The sequence below is a fragment of the Hemiscyllium ocellatum genome, chromosome 11, assembly GCF_020745735.1.
Source record: "Hemiscyllium ocellatum isolate sHemOce1 chromosome 11, sHemOce1.pat.X.cur, whole genome shotgun sequence".
Classification (NCBI taxonomy): domain Eukaryota; kingdom Metazoa; phylum Chordata; class Chondrichthyes; order Orectolobiformes; family Hemiscylliidae; genus Hemiscyllium; species Hemiscyllium ocellatum.
In genome coordinates this window covers 93156601-93180736 of record NC_083411.1, presented here as the reverse complement: position 1 = coordinate 93180736, position 24136 = coordinate 93156601, and the positions used below count along the sequence as shown (strand labels likewise).

Here is a 24136-nt window from a genome sequence, read left to right as displayed (position 1 = left end):
GACCAATTTTTAAAAACCTATTAATGTGTAGGATATGCAAATAATTACTCTAGTTTGTTATAGCAAAGTGCATCCAACGAACAGGAGATTCGACGTTTCGGGCATAAGCCCTTCTTCAGGAATGAAGAAGGGCTTATGCCCGAAATGTCGAATCTCTTGTTCCTTGGATGCTGCCTGACCTGCTGCGCTTTTCCAGCAACACATTTTCAGCTCTGATCTCCAGCATCTGCAGTCCTCACTTTCTCCTCATAGCAAAGTGCACTAATGCAAACCCTTTGAGAATAAAAAGCTTGAGAAATTTGCAAATTTATAATGTTGCCTTTAAACTTCAGTAAAATATTAAAAACCTCAAAATACAGAAGCCAAGTAATTTCAAATCAACTCAAAACAATGTGGCTGGCAATGGCCTACACTATTTACTAAAGAGCATTTATGACAATGGATCCAGTCAGCTGTTATTTGTATAAAATAGTTGTTCATATGTGTTTGTTATTAAAACACAAACTTAAACTGTATTAATCTCGATTCCATTGGAGAATAATAAACCAAAAAACATCAATTATAACCATTATCTACTAACATAGAATCCATACAGTGTGGAAGCATGTTCTTCGGCCCAACCCTCTGAAGAGTTTCCCACCTTAACCTGTTCCCCTTCCATATTACTCTACATTTCCCCTGACTAATGCACCTAACCTACACACCCCTGAACCCTATCGGCCATTGCCCATTCACCTAACCTGCACATCTTTGGATTGTGCGAGGAAACCAGAGCATCTGGAGGAAACCCACATGGACAAGGGGAGAATGTGCAAACTCCACATAGACACACAGTCACCCGAGGCTGAATTGAACCTGGGTCCCTGGCGCTGAGAGGCTCCAGTGATAACCACTGAGCCACCATGCCACCCCAATCTAACCCCAACTAATTTTTGGTTTCAACCTTGAACATTGATCGATTCCTTAGCTACTTAGCCTATGACTACCTTAATTCAAGACACACGGATAGACAGACAAAAAACTGCAGTCCGTTTTAAAAAAATACAAGTGACATCATATTGCCTCCACAGTCAGCCCTTCATAACTTGACTTTACACAGCAGATGTCATTCAGAATCAGCACGTTCTGAAAATAATTGGTGTCAGACTGGGAAACTGAACAGTCATATGCCATCTACTCATTGTTCCATTCCATTTTCATTTTATATATAGTAACAGCACATTAAAGCAGGCATAACTTTCAACAGCCGATAAATTTTCTTTTCTTTTTAAAAAAAATCGACTACAAATGATTGGCAACCCTCCATTCATTAAACATTACAGACCAATTTTAACAGCAGTCAATAAGTTCTTTAAGTGTACTTGTTCATTTTGCAACAAAGCAATGAGCCCACAGAAAATCAAGATGTGGAGGTGCCAGTGTTGGACTGAGGTGTACAACATTAAAAATGTTTAATGTTGTACACCTCAGAAAATCAACATCAGCTAGACAATACTGACGTTCCAGTTGAAAACTCATGCTCATCTCCCACAATTAAAAAAAAAATCAGCTAAAAATTGCATCCTGAACGTCACCATACAGATGTAGTCACGATCCCATTCAGCTTTACACTGTTAGGATAAGGGCAAATCTTATTATTTTAAGACACAACAAAAATGCACAAAAGACACCACTAGCTCATTCCTTCATTAAAACTCATGGATTCACCAGCAGTATCACATTACCACATGGCAACTAGTTAAAAACAAAAGCCTCTGGGTTCTAAGGGAATGTAACAAGCTGAGACAAAATTGGTTCCGTGGTAGAAAACAAACTAATCATTTGTGGGCATGTTTTGCAAGTGGAAGGCTGGTTCCAGTTGACTGCTATAATGCTCAATATTGCACAGAAGGCTGGGATGCAATATATTAGTGACTTGGAATTAAAATGTAGGGGAACACAATCAAGACATTTGTAGGCAAAATAAAAATTATCTGCTTGTTTGATCATGGGGGGTGGGGGGGGTGGAAACTGCAGCAGATATAGGAACAGGAGTAGGCCATTCAGCCCCTCAAGTCTGTTTCACCAGTCAATGAGACCAGGCTGATCTATGGCCGAATTCCATATACCTGCCTTGGACCTATTACCCTTAACAGTAGCAGGGGTAGAATACAGGAGGCTGAAGGGAGTTCAGGTTGTGGTGTGCAAGGCTGAGGGGCTTGTGTAGAGTGATGGGAAAGGAACTATAATTCTTTGATGTTCGGAATTGGGGGCAGAGATTAAAAGTGATTGGTGGAATGATTAGACGGAAAATTGAGAGAGCGTGGCAGAAGAATGGAATTCTCTTCCTCGTAGAGTAGTGAGGAGGATAAGGGCTTAAACACTGTCCGGATATGTACATGAAGTCCCATAACCTCCAGTAATACAGACAGATGTGAAAAAAAATGGGTTTAAGATGGATCAGTTGTCAGTCAGTAGGTCCAGACTGAATGGGCAGAGCAGCTTCCTACTGTGCTGTTAAAATGTTTCACTTCTTTAAACATTCCAAATACCGGAAGGGGAATGTGCAGAGGTGTGTGCAAAGTGCAGCAGTATGTGAATTGCTCAATGGTCGCCACAATGATTTGAATAGCTTTCTTCTGCACTAACGATGGCTTGGTTTCTTTTTCCCCACTCCTACTTAGTCAGCCGATCACACTTGGCATGCTGAAATGTGCATATCATCTGCCTTGAACTTGTCAACCATTTTAACAAATCTCTATCTGAATTGATCTTATGACAACAAAATCTGTCAAATTGTTTGTGTGTTAGTCACAAGAGCAACACAACAATATGTCGGAGACATAGACCATGTAGTCTGTCAAGCCTGCTCTGCCACCCAATACAACTGATTTTTGGGCTTCAATTCCACTTACTTGCCTATTACACAAATCCTTTGATTCTCAAAGTCAAAGGATCTTTTGAGGCAGGAGAATGAAAGACCCCACCAGCAACATAATCACTTACTCAACATTCCAATTTGATAAAGATTTTTAAATGTATTCATTCTTAAAGAACAAAACAGACTAATTAATTTAAGTTAGTCAGCATCATATTTATTTTTATTAAAAAAAACCAAATTGCCTCAAAATATGTGTTTATTAAAACATCATGTTGTACAGGACTGATAATTGTTACCAAAGGTACACAAGGAACACCATAACCTCAAAAGCTTGCATATTGTATTATTCACTGGGTAATTATTGATGTCACTGGCACTCTGCCATTAGAGGTCAGTAGCTTTGTCAACATGTACCTTTGAGATTACAAAAACACTTGCAATAGCTAGGAAATCTCAACAATAATTCTGGAAGCAACTATATGTAAACCAACATCAATGACATTTCAACTAATAGTGTTGCATTAGTATTTCTTTCTAAAAATGAAAGTAGGTCCTCAGAACAAAAGATTGAGCAAGCTATATACATTACTTGTATTCTAATGAAAGATCCAGAACTAGCAACTAGAGTTAAGTCCAGTCTTGAATCCCAAAACTGGGAAACAGGGATTTTAGCTCCCTCCTGCAACCTTAAATGATAAATCCTGAAAGCCAGGAGGGAATAAAATGCATATTTCAACCTCAGGCATTAAAAAATGTACACACAGAGATAAGTTAATTGTGCAATCTGGTGTAGGATGAGTGTGTCAAAAGTGAAGCAGCTTTGCCTATAATCTCTCAAGATCTTGGCTGTTGTAGCAAGATATAACAAAGCAACCACATGAAGACAAATGGCTGATCCATTTTAGCCTCCTGAAGTCTCCAGCACAAAAGATAGATTTTTAAAAAACCACGGTCTCACTGAACAATATGCATTAAACTTCAAAACAAGAAAGTTGACTATATGCAAGGTTAAGTTTACAACACGCATAATTCCCCGCAAGAGCATAAAGAAATAGGAAAAGGAGTAAGTCTTGCAAGCCTGGTCTGCCATTCAATTGGATCATGGCTGATCTGACATTCCTCACGTCCACTTTCCTACCTTTCCCCATACTTCTTAACTCCCCCACTGATTAAGAACCCCTCTCAGTCTTAAATGTGTACAAGGACTCTGCCCCTACATCATTCTGTAGTAATGGGTTCCAAAGACACAACCTCCTCAGACTTGTACAGCATGGAAACAGACCCATCAGTCCAACTCGTCCATGCCGACCAGATATCCTAAGCTAATCTAGTCCCATTTGTCAGCACCCGGCCCATTTCCCTCCAAACCCTTCCTATTCAAATACCCATCCACTTGCCTTTTAAATGTTGCAATTTACCAGCCTCCAGGTCCCCTGGCAGCTCATTCCATACACGCACCACCCTCTGCGTGAAAAAGTTGCCCCACTGTTCCTTTTTAAATCTTTCCCCTCTCACCCTAAACCTATGCCCTCTAGTTCTGGACTCTCCAACCCCAAGGAAAAGACTTTGCCTATTTACCCTATCCAAGCCTCTCATAATTTTATAAATCTCTATAAGATCACCCCTCAGCCTCCAACGCTCCAGGGAAAACAGCCCCAGCCTGTTCAGCCTCTCCCTGTAGCCCAAATCCTCCAACCCTGGCAACATCCTTTTAAATCTTTTCTGAACCCTAGTTTCACAACTTCCTTCCAATAGAAAGGAGACAGAATTGCATGCTATATTCCAAAAGTGGCCTAACCAGTGTCCTGTACAGCCGTACCTTCTGACAGAAGAAATTCCGCCTCATCTCAGTCTTAAAAATTGGTGCCCCTTTATTTTGAGACTGTCATCTGGTCCAAGCTTTTCCCATAAAGGGAAACATCCTTTCAGCATTTACCCTGTCGAACTCCTTAAAAATCCTATGCACTTCAATGACATTACCTCTCATTATAAATCCAACCTTTGCTCGTAAAACAATCCCTTCATACCAGGGACCATCCTCATGAACAATTTCTCATCCTTTGAGTAGGCATACTTAAACCTGTTTATTTGCAGCTGTGATGCGGCAAGGTAATTGTACCTAATGGGCAATGCTGGTTTGATCCCAACACAAGTAGTAAACTTGAGTAACGTGATAATGAAAGATTGAATCGATGTTCATTACAGCTGCTGGTATACACATTCTCACAATGTGGCTGGACTAATGAGAGTAAGCCATTAAGTTACAAACAGAAGCACACTTTCAGTGTCATGTAGCAGAAGGCCTCAGTAGGATAGAGTCCGAGACCTATATACCCTCAGATTACAATGGTTGGATACACAATGATAATCGTATGCAGTTGTCTTTAAAAGGTATAATTCCCTGTAAGGATTTCTCCCCCTCACTGCACCTCCAAGGTCATTGCTCAGCAGTAATTGGGTGAACACACCCATCGATTGCACAAAATCTCCCAGCTGCTCCAGCTTACAGGGAACATTGCCCAACATTTATAATTCTTACAAATCCACATGAATTTAACTGGTTAAAGTTGGACAGTGACAGCCCAAGCAGTCAAGTGCTTTTTCTGCCACTTTCCAAAATCAAAAGATAATCCTGAGGGCATCAACTACAAGCAAAAACACTGAAGCAATTTTGTTTGTAAATTCAACCATAGGATTGCAAATCAAAAAATTGGTAGATGTTGGACATGCAAGAAAAAAAAGGTATGTAGTGAATCACTGAGGCTTGCCTACAGCATCGACTCAAGACAGCAAAGTGGAGATGTCTATTAGATCTTATTCAAGCTCCAGGGTATACCTAATACTTATGTAAATGTTAGAGGGAGGGAAAAACAAAATACAAGAAGATGGACATAAACATTAATAAAAAAGTACACATTATTTAATTTTCAATTGAGGAGCAAGTAATAGCTCTAGTCGCACAGCCCTAACAGTAAACATCGCACATTTCCCCCATGTAAGAGGCAAAGATCAATGGATCATTGACTGCATTCTCTTCACGAATTCACAACCCACAGCTTCCTAAGCAAGCATGGGACAGGAATTAAATTTAAAACTAAAAAAACGTTTAGGAAATAAAAGTCAACCCAATGTTTTACACTTAACTAAAAATCAGACCTTCCAAAAATATACACTATTGCCCTGACAGAATCCATGATTTCCAAATGAAGTATGAGTGGGGGAAAGAGGGGTGAAAGAATCATGTTTGCAATTTGTCTCTGACAAACCAAGAACAGTTTCTAATCTTCCAAACGGGGAAAAGAAAAATACCAACATTGAATTAGACAGAGTGCACAACACAAACATTTGTCATTGCCCTTCCTGGCAGGCCAGAAAGCCATACCACAAACCAGCGAAGGGAAACCATCTAGAAACCAAAGATATGGTTGGTCAAAGTCACAGCTTGGACATGTCGCAACAACTAGTCCAACACTAGAAAGTATGCAGTCCATGTGCAGAAGTCTTCAGCCAATAGAATCATGAAAAGTAGCCGAGGAAAACAGAAGTTCCGGATATCAGAAGTTCCAAATCATTAAGACTTTGGCAAGAAACTCCAAAATGGGTCAAAACATGACATAGAACATAGAACAGTACAGGCTCTTCAGCCCACGAGATTTATCTTAATCTAAGATCAACCTAACCCTCACACCCCTCCATTTACTGCCATGCATATGTTTGTCCAGCAGTCGCTTAAGTGTCCCTAATGTCTCAGTCTACTATCACCACTGGCAGAACAAACCACACACCCACCACTCTGTGTAAAGAACCTACCTCTGACATCTCCTCGAAAACCTTCCTCCAATCACTTTAAAATTATGATCCCTCATGATATCCATTTCTGCCCTAAGGAAAAGTCTCTGGCTATCTACTCTATCTATGCCTCTCATTACCTTGTAGACCTCTATCAAGTCACCTCTCTTCCTCCTTCTCTCCAGTGCGAAAAGCCCTAGCTCACCCAGTCTCTCTTAAGTCATACCCACCAATCCAGGCAGCATCCCGAATCTCCTCTGCACCTCTTTAAAGCATCTACACTTCCTATAATGAGGCAACCAGAACTGGACACAATATTCCAAGTGTGGTCTAACCACAGTTTTATAGAGCTGCAGCAAAACCTCGTGGCTCATAAGTTCAATCCCCCTACTAAATTAAAGCTAAAACACCATACACCCTCTTATCAGCATGGGTGGGAACTTTGAGGGATTTCTGTGGAGCCCAAGATCCCATTGTTCCTCCACATTGCCAAGAATCCTGTCTTTAACCCTGTATTCAGTATTCCAATTCAACCTTCCTAAAAATGAATCACTTCACATTTATCTAGGTTGAACTCCATCTGCCACTTCTGCACCCAACTCTTGTTCTATCAATGTCTTGTTGTAGCCTGCAACAGCCCTTGACACTATCTACAACACCACCGACCTCAGTATCATCAGCAAACTTATAACCCACCTTTCCACTTCCTCATCCACATTATTTATAAAAACTACAAACAGCCGAGGCCCAAGAACAGATTCCTGCGTTATACTATTGGTCACTGACCTCCAGGCAGAATACTTTCCATCCACTACCACTTGCTGTCTTCTTTCAACCAACCAATTCTATATCTCATACCTCCTAACTTTCTTAATGAGCATACCACGTGGAACCTTATCAAATGCCTTACCGAAATCCACATACACCACATCCACTGCTTGACCTTAGTCAACTTGTCTCATCACATCCTGAAAGAACTCAATAAGGCTTGCGAGGCATGACCTGCCCCTCAAAGCCATGCTGACTATCTTTAAGCAAACTATGTTTTTCCAAATAGTTATGATTTCCTATCTCCCAGCATCCTTTCCAGTACCTTACTTACCACAGACATTAGGCTGACTGGTCTGTAATTCCCAGGGATTTCCCTATTCCATTTCTTGAATGGAGGAACAACATTCACCTCCCTCCAATCAGCCAGTATTATTCCCATGGAGAGTGAGGATGCAAAGATCATCTCCAGAGGTGCAGCAAACTCATCCCAGACCCTGGCACCTGGGAGGCAACATAACTTCCAGAAGTCCCATTCATGACCACACAATAGAACATTACAGCACAGTACAGACCCTTTGGCCCTCGATGTTGCGCCGCCCTGTCATACTAATCTGAAGCCCATCCCACCTACACAATTCCATGTGCGTCCACATGCCTGTCCAATGACGACTTAAATGCACTTAAACTTGGCGAATCTACTACTGTTGCAGGCAAAGCATTCCATACCCTTACTACGCTGAATAAAGAAACTACCTCTGACATCTGTCTTATACCCATCTCCCCTCACTTTAAAGTTGTGTCCCCTCATGTTTGCCGTCTCCATACTTGGAAAAAGGCTCTCCCTGTCCACCCTATCTAACCCTCTGATTATCTTGTATGTCTCTATTAAGTCACCTCTCAACCTTCTTCTCTCTAACAAGAACAGCCTCAAGGTCCTCAGCCTTTCCTCGTAAGACGTTCGTTCCATACCAGGCAACATCCTAGTAAATCTCCTCATCTTCTGTCCATTTCCCTAACTGAGTCTCTTACCATGAGTGTTTTCCTATTCTCCACCCTTCCCTGCTGAGCCACAGAGCCAGGCTCAGTGCCAGAGATCTGGCCAACCTAAAGCTTTCCCCTGGTAGGTTATTCCCCCTCCCCTGATCCATATCCATAATGGGATACTTATTGGGGGGAATGGACACGGGGATCTCTGCACCGTCTGCCTGTTCCCTTTCCATCCCCTGACTGTAACCCATCTACCCTTTTCCTGTACCTGAGGTGAGACTACCTCCAACTCCTCTCAATAACCCCCTCTGCCTCCCGAATGATCTAAAGTTCATCCAGCTGGAGCTCCAGCTCCAGTTCCCTAACACTGTTTCCAAGGAGCTGGAGCTGGGTGTTTTTTTTTTAAAAAGATAAGATTACCTCCAGTGTGGAAACAGGCCCTTCAGCCCAACAAGTCCACACCGACCCTCCGAAGAGGGACCCATTCCCCTACACCTAATACAATGGGCAATTTAGCATGGCCAACTCACCTAACCTGCACATTTTTGGACAGTGGGAAAAAACCGGAGTACCCGGAGGAAATCCATGCAGACATGGGGAGAATGTGCAAACTCCACACAGAGTGTTGCCCAAGGTGGGAATTGAACCCAGGTCTCTGGCACTGTGAGGCAGCAGTGCTAACCACTGTGCCACTCATTTAAAGCAAACCGAGCCTGCTGCGTTGAGCATAAATGCTTAACACACTGAAGCGCACAAGGCGACTTGCACGGATGGCAGTGGTGGGATGCGAACCCACGCCTCCTTAGAGCTGGAGTTCCCGCAGATGAAGTCAGTGAGGACACTAATGGTGACCCTTACCTCCCACATCCCACAGGAGGAGCATGCAACTGCCCTAATATCCATTCCCATTGTTCTGAATTGCCAAAAAAACCATGGAAAAAAAACACCAGTGACCTTTACAGACTCAGCGCAAAGAACGTCTTTTTAGGATGATGAGGACGAAGACAAGTGGGACACACTACCTAAGTAGTCTTTCGGGTAAAGCAACCACCCATACAGAATATGGACAGCTACCATGACAAAAAAATCTTCCTATTTCCAGAACCCATAATAGGAGATCACATTATTACTAATCTGAAGCTTTGTTTATGACCCAAAAAAATGTTACAGGCAAAGTCATAAGTACAAACACATACCAAGTTGGTTAACTTTGGAGCACATCAGCCTTTAAGAAAAATGACCACTAGTTGTAGATTCTCCCACAACAGAAAATATCCTTTTCACATAGAACCGGTCAGGTTCTGACAGGTTCTAGTAAATTTCAATCAAGACACCACTTATTCTTCTCAACTCCAGCAAACTACAGCATGTCTAGCCTTTTCTCTTAAGGCATTCCATTATCTTTCCTAATTGCTTGCCGTACCTGCATACAGCCTTTTGTAATTCATTCCATAGAACACCCAGGTCCCTCACCATTAAAAGGGTAATAGATTTGATTTCTTTTATCCTTGGATTGGAACAATTTCACAATCCCCACAATCCACTCCTTTTACCAGATCTTCACTCACTCAATCTATTCTGCTTTTTTGTAGATTCCTTTAGGCATTCTTCACAACTTAGTTTCCTGCCTAACTTAGTCTCATCAGCAAATTAAGCAACAAAATCTTAAAACATTTGAGGCCTCAGATCTGATCCCTGTTCTTGGAAAGATATTATTAAACTGGAAAAGGGTTCACAAGAGATTTATCAGGATGTTGCCAGGAATGGAGGGTTTGAGTTACAAGGAGAGGCTGGATAAACTACAGCCTTTTTTAACTGGAGCACAGGAGGTTGGGGGCGGCTTTGCAGAGGTTTATAAAATCATGAGGGGGTATAGATAAAAGGTGAATCATAGGGAAAAGACACCTGTCATGGGGGATTTCAAGACTAGGGGCATATTAAGGTGAGGAAAAAAAAGAAACAGGAAGGGCAACATTTCAAAAAAAAGAACAGAGTGGTTCATGTGTGGAATGAACTTGAGAGGAAGTGGTGCATGTAGATCCAGTTACAGCATTTAAAGAGACATTTGGGTAAGTACTTGAATAGAAAAGGTTTGAAGGGATATGAGCCAAGTGCAGGCAAGTGGAACTAGTTTAATTTGAGAGCATGGTTGGCATGGACTGGTTGAACCAAAGGGTCTGTTTCCATGCTGTATGGCTGACACTATTCATTACACCTTCACTAGATTTTAAAACAAGTTCATTTTTTGCCTATTCGTTGTTAGCTGGCCATTCTCATACACATACCTAAGTCTGCCCTTCAGGTTAAAAGCTTTATTTTTACAATAAGCTTTGATGTGGCACTTAAAGGCCTTTCAGTGCCCAGGGCTTAGTTTTAAATCCTTTAATGCCTAGAATTGATGGGCAATACTTTCTCACTCACGACATCAACTAACTCAAATCAACCAACCATCAATTGAACAGTTTGTTATAGCAAGTGTGGTATTGACACAAGCAATTACCCAAAGGCCTTTTGACACAATCAAGTCATAAGTTCTTCAAATAAAGCAAGGGAGTAATTCCACAAACTAATAAGCAACACAAATAAAAAAAAATCAGTAAACACATGATACTATTAAATGATATGGCAGTCCAATTGATATTTAACATCTGATCCTTAACTTTCTTACAATTTCCCAATCTCACTGCAACATTTGATCTGTGTGACTTTAAGCCCGAAGAACAAGAAAGCCAATAAAAATTGGTGACAATGTCTCCACTGGTTGGAGTCATACATTGCACAAAGCAAGATGTTTGTGGTTGCTACAGGCCAATTGTTTTATATCCAAGACATTCAGAGTTCCTACTGCAAAGTCCTCAAAGACTAGGTCTGATCATTTTCAGCTCCTTTATGAATGCACTTCCTTTCATCATAACGTCAGAAGTGCAGGAAAAATGCCAGGAGTTGCATCAAGTGCGAGATACCAAATTAGCAAAGTACAACACAATACTGGAAAATATGGATGCTAAACATTACAGAATGCTATAAACCAAACAGTGATCCCATGACCAATGGAGCATAGGTCTGGCGTCATCATGTTGCATTAATCAAGATTATGTATGTATAATTCAACAACTAACAGGAATGAAGAGACTATGGAAACATTCCCATCCTCAAATGATGGTGGTACCCACAATATCAGTGCAAACAAGGCAGACAAGTCAATGAGATGACATCTCAGCCTCCTGAGGCCATCGACATCCTACGTACCAGTCTTAAAACAATGAATTAGTCTGAGATCTCAAGAAACACTCAAAAGCACTAGACATAAAAGCTGTATATCTGGGAATATAGTGCAGAAAAGAAAGACAGAGCTCTAGAACTAGCCAAAGTTTTTAAATCTCACTGTTCCGGTATTACTACATTAGCATCTACGTGAATGTTGAGAACTGGACAGTTATGTCCTATCCAAAATAAAATAAAACCAGCCATAGGAGATGCATCAGGCTATTCCATCAATGTGGAAGTTGTAACTGACAAGCCATCAAATAGCACCTACTCACTTAGGTTAGGTTCTACCGGGGCCACATTGCTCCTGGTTCACAAATGGAAATGAGTGCAATTCAAAAGGTCAAGTGCAAGGGACTCCACTGATACTAAAGCAGCATTTAACCAAATGTGGCACTAAAAAGCCCCAGTAAAATTTAATTCAATGAGGAAACCATGGGAAAATTCGCCATTGGCTAGTTTTATAACTAGAAAAAAAGGTAATTAGTTATTCCCAACAACCACATCAGATCCAGGATGTCACTGCAACAGTTCCTCAGGATAAATGTCCAAGGCCTAAGCATCATCAGCGGTTTCGTCAATGGCTGTTCCTCCACCATAAAAAGGTCACAGGGATGCTGCTCACACATGATTAGTATTCACTACCATTCACAAATGTTGCCAATAACAGACCAACCAATAGCGCCTAAATGCAACTAGACCTCAACAATATTTAGCTGATGTCCACCCTACTCAATGACCATTTTCCAATCACATTCAATAACGCAACTGTCCCCAAGTTCCCCACAAATCAATATACCAGCATTGGCACTGGTCAGAAAAGAAAAATAAACCAGCTGTCCAAACACTGTTGTTGAAATTAGATCAGACAGTATGAATTCCTCCACTTCTAGTTCTTCTCCTATCTCCAATTCCCATTCACCATTTGTATAACAGCAGTCAGGAATGCAATGGAGTGTTTTTTTTAAATCTGCTTGGACGTATGCAGCTCAGATAATCTGAAGACCATCCAGGACAAAGCAGCATATTTGATCAGCACCCTATCCAGTACAATACCTTAATGACAAGGACAAGCACAGGATACCATCACCCAAAATCCACACAAATCATGCAGCTGCTTCATGTGGAAATATAATGTTGCTGCTTCACTGTTGCTGGATCTAAATCCTAGAGCCAAAGCCCTAAGAATGTACTGCAGTGAGTTAAAAGTGGGAATTCACAGCCTTTAAAAGCAACATATCCAGGCTTTGCTAGCATTACTCAAATCATCTAATAAATTTTATTCTTCTCAATATTGCTTTGGCACATGCTTTCAAACGTTTTAATAGAATTGGTTGGGAAAAGTGTAGATGTGCAGCAACAGCATTGATTAAGGAAGACATTGTAGTGTTTTGAAAAAAGGACACTTGATCAAGACAAAAAAGGATAGAATTCAATTGGTTAGAGTTCAGAGGGAAAATAGAAAGTATGAACATGGTACGGAGGGCATCGATATAATCAAGGAACAGTTAATAGGGCAAATCTGCAGGGAAATCATACAGATGAGCAAGAACTACAATGTGAAGATATTTTTATTCTTATCAGCATAATTATGTTAGAAAAAGGAAGACAAGAAGAGGAATGTCAGGTGAATTTCCTGATCAATACATTTCAGTCCCATTAGGAAGAAGACAATGCTGTATCTGATGCCATGGAATGAGTAAGGAAATATTTGTATGAGATCATCTAGATAAGAGTGAGCATTGCAACCTAGGTCCAGGTCTGAAAGAGAATCACTCAATTAGGAATGGCTTGGCGGGGGGGGGGGGGGCTGCTGGGGGAGGTAAAAACAGAACCAAAGTTTTGACAGAGAAAAAAAAACAATACATTAATAGGTGACTGAAGGAAAAAACTGTTTCAATACACATTGCAAGTGGCAACTAAAGGCAGGATTTCTTGGATGACAAGGGAGACAGAAACATGATAAAATAAAAAGCTGTGTTATATAGGTCAGATGAATTCCTCAAGCAGGAAGCTAGACTAACTAACAGTTCTGGTCTCCAAATTTGGGGGAAAACATTCTGGCTATTGAAGGAGTGCAGCGTAGGTTCACAAGATCAATTCCTGGAATGGTGGGACTACCTTACGCTGAAAGATTGGAGCGACTGGGCTTGTATACCCTTGAGTTTAGAAGACTGAGAGGGGATCTGATTGAGACATATAAGATTATGAAAGGATTGGACACTCTGGAGGCAGGAAACATGTTTCCTCTGATGGGTGAGTGCTGAACCAGAGGACACAGCTTAAAAATACTGGGTAGACCATTTAGGACAGAGATGAGGAGAAACTTCTTCACCCAGAGAGTGGTGGCTGCGTGGAATGCTCTGCCCCAGAGGGCAGTGGAGGCCCAGTCTCTGGATTCGTATAAGAAAGAGTTGGATAGTGCTCTCAAAGATAGTGGAATCAAGGGTTATGGAGATAAGGCGGGAACTGGATACTGATTAAGGATGATCAGCCATGATCATATTGAATGGTGGTGCAGGCTCGAAGGGCAGAATGGCCTACTCCTGCACCTATTGTCTATTATCTGGCAAAGATGGTGAACAGAATGGCAGTTGGCATTAAAAAGGTAATCTAAATTTTCCCACCAGCAAGTAAATAGCAAACAGTTAGGAAGCATCACATAACGTTAGACATGGAAAGATGACGTACATTTCGACCCACAGTTTAGAATATTTAACAGGAGTGTTGAATGTTCAAAGAGGATGATAAAATATTGTTGGAATTGTTGCGTTAAAGCATGGGGACAAAAACTGATCAATAGAATGTAGTGGAAAGGGTTGACTATGCTTGGATAGGGTAATTCTTGCCTGAATTGCTTGCTTTTCAGTAGCTAAGAAAATGAGAAAAGACTGCCCTGATGTTCTAATCCTCCCTAGATTTAATAAAAGACAATGTTGATGGTGGTCAACCAGAGGATTGGCATGTGGCAAACACAACACACTTATTGAAGAAAAATGCAGAAGGCATTTCTCGTAACAAACCAGTCAGATTCAGGAATGGATCATTTTATATAAGCAATAAATTTGGGAACATAAGCCTCAAATCTTGCCAAGTGCATATTGATTTGATTAAGGAAAGTCAGCAGGGATTTCTAAAAGGCAGAGCATGTTTAACCAATCTAAATGAATTTTTTTGATGAAGGCACAGAAACCAAGCAGCATGGTGACTTAGTGGTTAGCACTGCTGCCTCACAGCAGGAGGGACCTAGGTTTAATTCCAGCCTGAGACAACTGTCCGCATGGAGTCTGCATGTTCTCCACACATCTGTCTGGGTTTATTCTGGGTGCTCTGGTTTCCTCCCATAATCCAACAATGTGCAAGTTAGGTAGATTGGCCAGGGTAAATGCAGGGATAGGTTAGGATGCGGAGTCTGGAAGGGATGATCTTGGTCAATGCAGACTTGATGGGCCAAATGGCCTTTAACCGTTCATATGAAATAGAACAATAATGTGGGGAATGCAGTGGATGTTGTCCATATCATTAAAATACTGGTTAACAAAACTAAGGCTTAAGGAGAAAGATGGTTGAATGGTGCTGCTGTTTAGCAAAAGCATAGAAAGAAACAATATTTAACAGCACAGTTCTAAAGGGGAGGAGAGACAGAGAAGAGACAAGAGAGAAAAATAGAGAGGGGCAGGGAGAGAGAGAGAGAAAAACATAATATAACCATTAAGTACAAAGTAGGGAATAGAAGGGTGGAGAGATAAATGAGAGGAGGGTGGGGGTGGGGAGAAAGTAGCATGGAGTACAATAGGTGAGTGGGGGTGGGAATGAAGGTGATAGGTCAGAGAGGAGGGTGGAAAAGGAGCTAGGTAGGTAGGACAAGTCCGGACAAGTCATGGAGAGTGCGGAGCTGGAAGTTTGGAACTAGGGTGAGGTGGGGGAAGGGGAAATGAGGAAACTGGTGAAGTCCACATTGATGCCTTGGGGTTGAAGTGTTCCGAGGCGGAAGATGAGGCATTCTTCCTCCAGGCGTCTGGTGATGGGGGAGCAGTGGTGAAGGAGGCCCAGGATCTCTATGTCCTCAGCAGACTGGGAGGGAGAGTTGAAATTTTGGGCCACAGGGTGGTGTGAGTGTCCTGGAGATGTTCCCTAAAGCGCTCTGCTAGGAAGCGTCCGGTCTCCCCAATGTAGAGGAGACCGCATCGGGAGCAACGGATACAATAAATGATATTGGTGGATCTGCAGATAAAACTTTGATGGATGTGGAAGGCTCCTTTAGGGCCTGGGATAGAGGCGAGGGAGGTGGTGTGGGCACAGGTTTTACAGTTCCTGCAATGGCAGGAGAAAATGCAAGGATGGGAGGGTGGGTTGTAGGGGGCGTGGACCTGACCAGTTGGTCACGAAGGGAACAGTCTTTGTGGAAGGTGGAAAGGGGTGGGGAGGGAAATATATCCCTGGTGGTGGTGTTTTTTTGGAGGTGGCAGTCCAGTCTCCCCAATGTAGAGGAGACCGAGACCGCATTGGGAGCAACAGATACAATAAATGATATTGGTGGATGTGCAGATAAAACTTTGATGGATGTGGAAGGCTTCTTCGGGGCCTTGGATGGAGGTGAGGGAGGAAGCGTGGGCACAGGTTTTGCGATTCCTGCGGTGGCAGGGGAAGGTGCCAGGACAGGAGGGAGGGTTGTTGGAGGTCGTGGACCTGACCAGGTAGTCACGGAGGGAACGGTCTTTGCAGAAGGTGGAATGGGGTGGGGAGGGAAATATATTCCTGGTGGGGGGGGGCTGTTTGGAGGTGGCAGAAATGTCGTTGGATGATTTGGTTTATGCGAAGGTTGTTAGGGTGGAAGGTGAGCACCAGGGGTTTCTGTCCTTGTTACGGTTGGAGGGTGGGGTCCAAGGGCGGATGTGCGGGATGTGGACGAGATGCATTGGAGGGCATCTTTAACCACGTGGGAAGGGAAATTGAGGTCTCTAACAAAGGAGGCCATCCGGTGTGTTCTGTGGTGGAACTGGTCCTCCTGGGAGCAGATAAGGCAGAGGGGGAGGAATTGGGAATACGGGATGGCATTTTTGCAGGATAGGGTGGGAAGAGGTATAATCCAGGTAGCTGTAGGAGTCGGTGGGTTTGTAAAAAATGTCGGTGTCAAGTCAGTCGTTATTAATGGAGATGGAGGTGTCCAGGAAGGGGAGGGAGGTGTCAGAGATGGTCCAAGTAAATTTAAGGTCAGGGTGGAATGTGTTGGTGAAGTTGATGAATTGCTCAACCACCTCGCGGGAACACGTGGTGGTGCCAATGCAGTCATCAATGTAGCGGAGGAAGAGGTGGGGAGTGGTGCCGGTGTAACTACAGAAGATGGACTGTTCTACGTAGCCAAGAAAGAGACAGGCATAGCTGGGGCTCATACGAGTGCCCATGGCTACCCCTTTGGTCTGCAGGAAGTGGGAGGATTAGAATGAGAAATTGTTAAAGGGTAAGGACCAGTTCGGCCAAACGAACAAGAGGGTCGGTGGAAGGGTACTGTTGGGGACGTTGGGAGAGGAAGAAATGGAGGGCTTGGAGGCCCTGGTCATGGCAGATGGAGGTGTAGAGGGATTGGATATCCATGGTAAAAATGAGGCGTTGGGGTGGGCGGGGAAACGGAAGTCTTGGAGGAGGTGGAGGCATGGGCGGTTTCTCGAACGTATGTGGGGAGTACCTGGACTAGGGGGGGGAAAATCGGACAGTACCGAGGTAGGTAGAGATGATTTCAGTGGGGCAGGAGCAGGCTGAGACAATGGGTCGGCCAGGACGGTTAGGCTTGTGGATCTTTACTTGATGAACTTGACTGCATTGCAGCTAAATTTCTAGATAATACAGAGATAGGTCAGAAAGTTTGAGGGGAATGCAATAAAAAAAAATGAAGTGTTATAGATAGTTTAAGTGAATGGGCAAAAAAAAATTGATAAATGGAGTGCCTGTATAATATGGGAAAATGCAAGACCTTTCACTTGTGTCAGAATAGAAATGTAAGATATTTAAATATAGAGACACCACAGAACTCAACGTTTGTATACAGGTACAGCAAATAATTAAGATGACAAACGGATTGTTAGCCATTACTGCAAGGGGATTGAATATAGATATAGGACAACTATACATGGTGCTAACAAGACTATATCTGGATACAGGTTTGGTCATCTCATTTAAGGGGATGACATGCTTCACCTTGGAGGCAGTTCTCAGGCAATTCCAAAGTTGATTCTTGGGATGAAAGAGATGTTTGTTGAGACAAAATAAAAAGGAGTTCAAAAGACAAGAAGAGGCAAGCTCATTAAAACTCAAAATTCTGAGGAGACTCATTAGGGTAGACAGAGACAGGGAAAAAAAACCATGGTTAATTATCAGAAGGGAGAACAAATGCATGGGGAAAGCTACCACGCAGATAGTCAGCTCAGACACAACCTCTAACAGAGGTCTAGGAGATGCACACCGGGGGAACCAGTATTTCAAGTAAGCTTTTAAGCCCTCCCTGCCTACCTACCCTCAAAATGTAATTGCAGTTAGAATCACCTTCCTCATAAAAGGAGTTATTTTTTGTAACTTTGAAGTTGGAGATAGGATGCCTCCATTTTGAGAGGCTTAAATTCTGCCAACCTTCCCTCGCCTGGTTGGTGACACCAAATCCATAGTAGCATGGCTTACTCTGAACGATTCTTGAAAATTCTTAACAAACTATTCAATTCAAGGGTGAATTAGGGATTGGCAACAACCACTGTGGATGCCCACATCCCAAATAAAAGTCTCAAAGCAACATGACTGTTGGTCAGTGATTAAAAGTTAGTACTTTGTGCACTCTAAACCCGAGTGCAATGAGCGAAAGTTCTGTACCTATATTCTACAGGCCATTATTTGGACCCTGACTCATTGTTCTCTATTGCAAATAATATTTGATGTCACACATTATGTCCCTTGATTATCAAAGAAAACATTGTGTAATATGGCAATAACTCTGAACACAAAGCAGATATTCATAGAAAAGTGCTTGGATACAAGGAAAAAAATTACTTAGAAATTCTAGTGCAAGCATTCCTAACAAAGCACAAGATCTCTCACATACCTCATCACTTCCCATTTAGTCTAATTATATTCTCCAGCTTTAACTCAGTGTAAACATCCCCCGAGTTGACAACATATTCTATGCAAACCTGATCCAATAAATTGGATTATTAAATCTTCTAAATGTGCTGTTTCACAGTTCATAACTTCTATGCACATGAAGTTATAGAACTTGTGAATTACCACACTTCAGGCACTCAATTGTATTCCAATTAGATCCCAGAATTAAAAACATCTTATAATCTGAAAGAGTAAAGCACATAGATAGACAAAAAATTTTAATATGCTGCACTGCTTTTAAAAGGTTTTTTAAAAACATTTCAACACACTAACTGCTCTAGAGTAAGTAGGTTTCATTTTCTCAGTTTACCTATTCTCTTGAGCTGTGAGATATTGCAACAAAATGCTTGTTACAGGTAATTTCAAGGGACCCAGAAAGATGGCATAGGGAAGTAGGACAAAAAAAAAGGCAACTTACACTTACAAAGCAGCTCCCAAAACAGGGAAATAAATATTTTACAGAAAATCAGATGACACATGCAAAAAGAAATATTACGGTCAAATTTCATGGTTTTGAAAAGGCTTTTGGTTTGAGGTAGTAAAGCTGCAATACACGAAGACTAAATCAATACAACATTGGCTAGAGGTAGGGTGTAAACAAGAGAAGCTACATATTAAAACAATTATATAGAGCATCTACATGATTTCAACAGCAAGCTGGAATGAATTGAAAAGGAGGGTGAGGATTGGACAAGTTTGAGGTCAGGATGCTATTAGAACTTAGTACAGACAGATGACCCACATTCCTGAGGAAGAGCTTTTGCTCAAAATTGTCAACTCTCCTGCTCCTCAGATGCTACCTGACTGGCTATGCTTTTCCAGAAACACTTTTTGATTCCAACATACGAAACCAGAGACTAACACAGAAAACAGAGCTTTGATGACAGGATCTGGCACTTTTATTGTAAAGAAGAATTTTAACATTGAATAGAGAATTTGAAGTTGTGCTCAGGGACAATTTTTGAGCTCCAAAATACACAAGCTGTCTCATTAACATTCCAAGATAATTTAAAAGAGGTGGAACACCAAACCTGTGTTTATTTTACCTATACATACAGCCTCAATTCTAATCAACAGTCACAATGTTACTTCAAACTTAGAGTCATAGAATCAGAGATGTACAGCATGGAAACAGACCCTTTGGTCCAACCCGTCCATGCCAACCCAATCTAGCCCCACCTGCCAACACCCAGCCCATATCCCTCCAAACCCTTCCTATTCATATACCCATCCAAATGCCTCTTAATTGTTGCAATTGTACCAGCCTCCACCATTTCCTCTGGCAGCTCATTCCATACACGTACCATCCTCTGTGTGAAAAAGTTGCTCCATAAGTCTCTTTTATATCTTTCCCCTTTCACCCTAAACCTATGCCCTCTAGTTCTGGACTCCCCAACTCCAAGGAAGAGACTTTGTCTATTTACCCTATCCATGCCCCTCACTTTCGTAAACCTCCAGAAGGTCACCCCTCAGCCTCCAGGGAAAACAGCCCCAGCCTGTTCAGCCTCTCCCAATAGCTGAAATCCTCCAACCTTGGCAACATCCTTGTAAATCTTTTCTGAACCCTTTCAAGTTTCACAACATCTTTCTGGTAGGAAGGAGACCAGAATTGCATGCAATATTCCAACAGTGGCCTGACCAATGTCCTGTTAAAGTGCAGTTTACAGATACAAACAAGTGAATTTAAGGAAACATACCAATGGAAATTAGCTTAACCAACATTAATCTGAATAGCAATACCAAAGGGACTACATGGAGACTACAGAAAGAAGAACTAACACCACCCCAAAAACTGTACACTAAGCTGTATTTCTGGTGAGTCCATTTAGAAAGAAAGAATTAGTTGAGGAGAAGTTTTAAACATCGCACAACTTGGGAACTCTACCTCTGACGGTGGCATAGATAGGGTAATTTAATATTTTTGAAGGAAGATGATGGAAACCTGTTAGGCAAGGCATCAAAAGAAAGGGTATAGGAATTAAAAACAAATAGAGGAGACATGATCATAGTGAATTGCAGATCAGAGTTGAAAAGCTGAATACACTATGAAAGGGCAAGGCATTTCTAATTACAATGTCTATTCCATGTATTAAAACTGTACTGATGACCCTCAAAAACATGAATCACAGCACATGAAGAAGAGTGTCTCTACAGCACTGTCATTGTCAATTATAAATATTGTGCCCTCAGGCCAGATGCCTGACATGGTTGTCTATTGTCAATACTAAGATTGATACAATTCTGTTCAGTCAGCTGAAAATGGATCATGTTGTTAAGATCAGTTGAAGTTAGTACAGTTTAAGTCAAAATGTTTGTAACACATTTTGTAATATATTTGTTGAAAACAGGTAACATTATAATAAGCAATTCTAGTGTCCTACAATATAAATATTTTTGTTTAGAAAACAGTCAAATGCTGTGAATTTAAGTAAACACCTGAAGGCAAGAAATTTATAACTTGCATTTACATACACAACTATCTGGTAACTGTAAAATGAGGAACAGAACAATTTAGTCCAACCTAAGACCCTATTGCATTTTCTGAATTCACAAGCATTTTTTAAAAAAAGTCTATACCCTTCTCCCCTTCCTAAAAAAGAGATGTAGATTTGCAGAAACTAGACATTCCCCAAACATAAACAAGTGTGGATGTAGGTTTGCTCGCTGAGCTGGAAGGTTCGCTTTCAGACGTTTCATCACCATACTAGGTAACATCTTCAGTGAAGAAAAAGTGAGGTCTGATGAAGGGCTTATGCCCGAAACGTCGAATTTCCTGTTCCTTGGATGCTGCCTCACCTGCGACTCTTTAACCAGCAACACATTTTCAACATCTTCAGTGAGCCTCCAAATGAATAAACAAGTGTCTAATGCATTAAAAGGCGAATTCTTCTAGTCCTGAAGACACAAAAATACCCTGCTTTGTCAATGGAGGACAAGGGCAGCTCAGCACACAGTTCCCACAAACTGCTCTGCAGCCAGAGAAACCTGGCTAATATTCCTTATTCTACAGCCAGAATAATAAGGTAGCCACTTTTTACCTAGAGATTCACTAGGATAAAAGGCAGAAAATAAATTGAGGACTTGTCAGAGCACCATCGTTTATGCTACCACAAAGTAGTTCTGAAACTTTTAAAATATCTTAAAAACTAAAAAAAAGGAACAAAAAAAAGGAGGAATTTTTTTTAAACAAAGTATTCCAACCAAGATAACTACCTTAAATTGAACGCTGCAAATGCAATTATTCGGCAGGCTATCTTGTTCACATTAACCAGATACAACAGCATCAAGGAAATCAAATTAAAACGCATCATTTCACCGCGAACGTCACCACGATGACATTTACTCGAGATGTCCTGCTGGGCTCCATTCCCAATCCACAGGAACTGTCACCTTTGAAGCAGTGTATTTCGTTGACCAAAATAATAATTTGCAAAATGATTACTACTGCAGAATCTAAAAAGGATCCAAACGTTTAAAAAAAAAGACACCATAGTTGTCAAGGTCACTGCGCTCACAAGTGAGATTTTATGGAGAATAATTAGCTCAAACTTGAAACAAACAAATAATAGCGAGATTTTTCTCCCTCTACAAAATAGCGCGACTTGCATTCAAAAAGCTAAGATTTGGCAGGTGGCTAACAAAAGTAGTGGACAGAGGATGTTTCGATTTCACATACCACGATTTAAAATTCATGAAAATCAGTTGCAAGCTGTACGCCAAAAAAAAAGGTGTTAAATAGAAATCCAAGCTGCGCCGCGAAAGCTTTATGGCCCCTCAAACACAAGGATTTTCTGCTTAGATGTGATTTTCGCCAGTTTTACAAGTCCAGGTCCTTACAGTCCTCGCATCTCTCTCAAAACACAATTCTACATTCTTGTCATTGTTACTCACTCAAAGCCGAAAAACAACGCGCTGGTTCCCACGATGAGAAAGACGGTAAGGTAAAAAACTCCTTTCTGTCGAGCCATCATGATCCGACCATCGCAACAGAACGTGTTTCTCCCTGGCAGCTTCTGCCATTTCCGCGTTGGCTTTTTCTCGCTCTTCATGGCTTTGTATTCCTTTCGGTAACTCTTTCCAGTGAAAAATCTCTTTTTTAAAAAAAAACCTCAATCAAATGTATTAAAGTCTTTAAACAAAAGTCTCAGATCGATGACAGCATATCCCCCAGCGGACTGCTCTTTGCCTTTGTTCCCTGGGTATGCAGTCCCCTGTTTTCTTGCTTCTGCCGGCTCCTATATTCAAGCAGATTCAGCACTACCTCTCCGTACGCTGCTCCATCTCTGAGACTCAGCCAATGCTATCAGCCACGCCCTTTCCCAGCTCCACTTTGTGAGACAGCCCGTGCGCGCCCCCGCTCACCTGCTGGTTCCCGTGGGGGCGCGCCTGCACACGCGAGCGCGCACCTACAGCTTGAAGCGACCCATTCATTCGCACCATCTTTACCCGAGAGTCACAGAGGCTGCTGTGAGTCACTGCTACACCGTATATTTAACCAGGTTTCGAAAGAGCATCAGGTCAGAATAGAGGCTTGTCTTTGCAGATATTATTAGCCAATCATCAAGGGCATTTTTGGGATGGAAATTTTTACATTGTTTCAGTGGAAGTATTAAATCTATTAAAATCAGTGTCTCAATCCATGATCACAACAATTGCGCTGAATATCGTCCTACACTCCCCCACCTCCCCACCAAAATCTCAATGATGCGTAAATGTTTCGGCAACTAATGGCAAATATAAATATGTGATTCAATATGGAAATCCAAAACTTGATGTCACAGAGACATCATGCTGTTATCTTTCTGAAAACAGTGTCTGTTTAGTTGAACAGTGAGCTACGTAGAACGGCGTAAAAATGAATTTGTGCAGTAGATACTCGCCACAGAAAGTTAAAGCTGCTCTCCACTGACGTAAGGAGCCTGCTTTTTGTGAAGCTATTTCAGGTTTGCATATCTAATTAAGACTAGAATAGCCATCAGAATTTTTCAAACAATAGGTTTGTTGACTACAGTCAATTAACTACTTTAGCATTGTAGAGTTTCATTTCTCGGGATTTTTATTGTTGAATATTTTAAATATGTGAAATATAAGTTTTAAAGCTCTTTTCCCTCAATCCAATCTTTATTTTTCTCCACTCTTGTAATGATTTCATATTAAATATGTTTTGTGAACTTGGATTTGAAGGATATCTGGATTTTGTTTAGAGATCAATGAAAGGACAATGAAAGACTGTAAGATATTTCTTGGTAGTCATGTCTTGCTAAATAAAGAGCACTTCCCTGGGTTAAAATTTCATATTTCAGTTTCTGCATTAGC

At 41.5% G+C, this 24136-nt stretch overlaps 1 protein-coding gene across 1 annotated transcript in view; it reads right to left on the bottom strand.

Moving 5' to 3' along the window:
- zdhhc9 (zinc finger DHHC-type palmitoyltransferase 9) overlaps nucleotides 1-23135 on the bottom strand; it is a 105651-nt gene extending 82516 nt beyond the window's left edge. The window contains exon 1 of the mRNA XM_060832264.1: nucleotides 22712-23135. Coding sequence (XP_060688247.1) covers nucleotides 22712-22869 — 158 coding nt within the window. The 5' untranslated portion in view covers nucleotides 22870-23135. The remainder of the gene's footprint in view (nucleotides 1-22711) is intronic.
- Between the last annotated feature and the right edge of the window lie 1001 nt (nucleotides 23136-24136).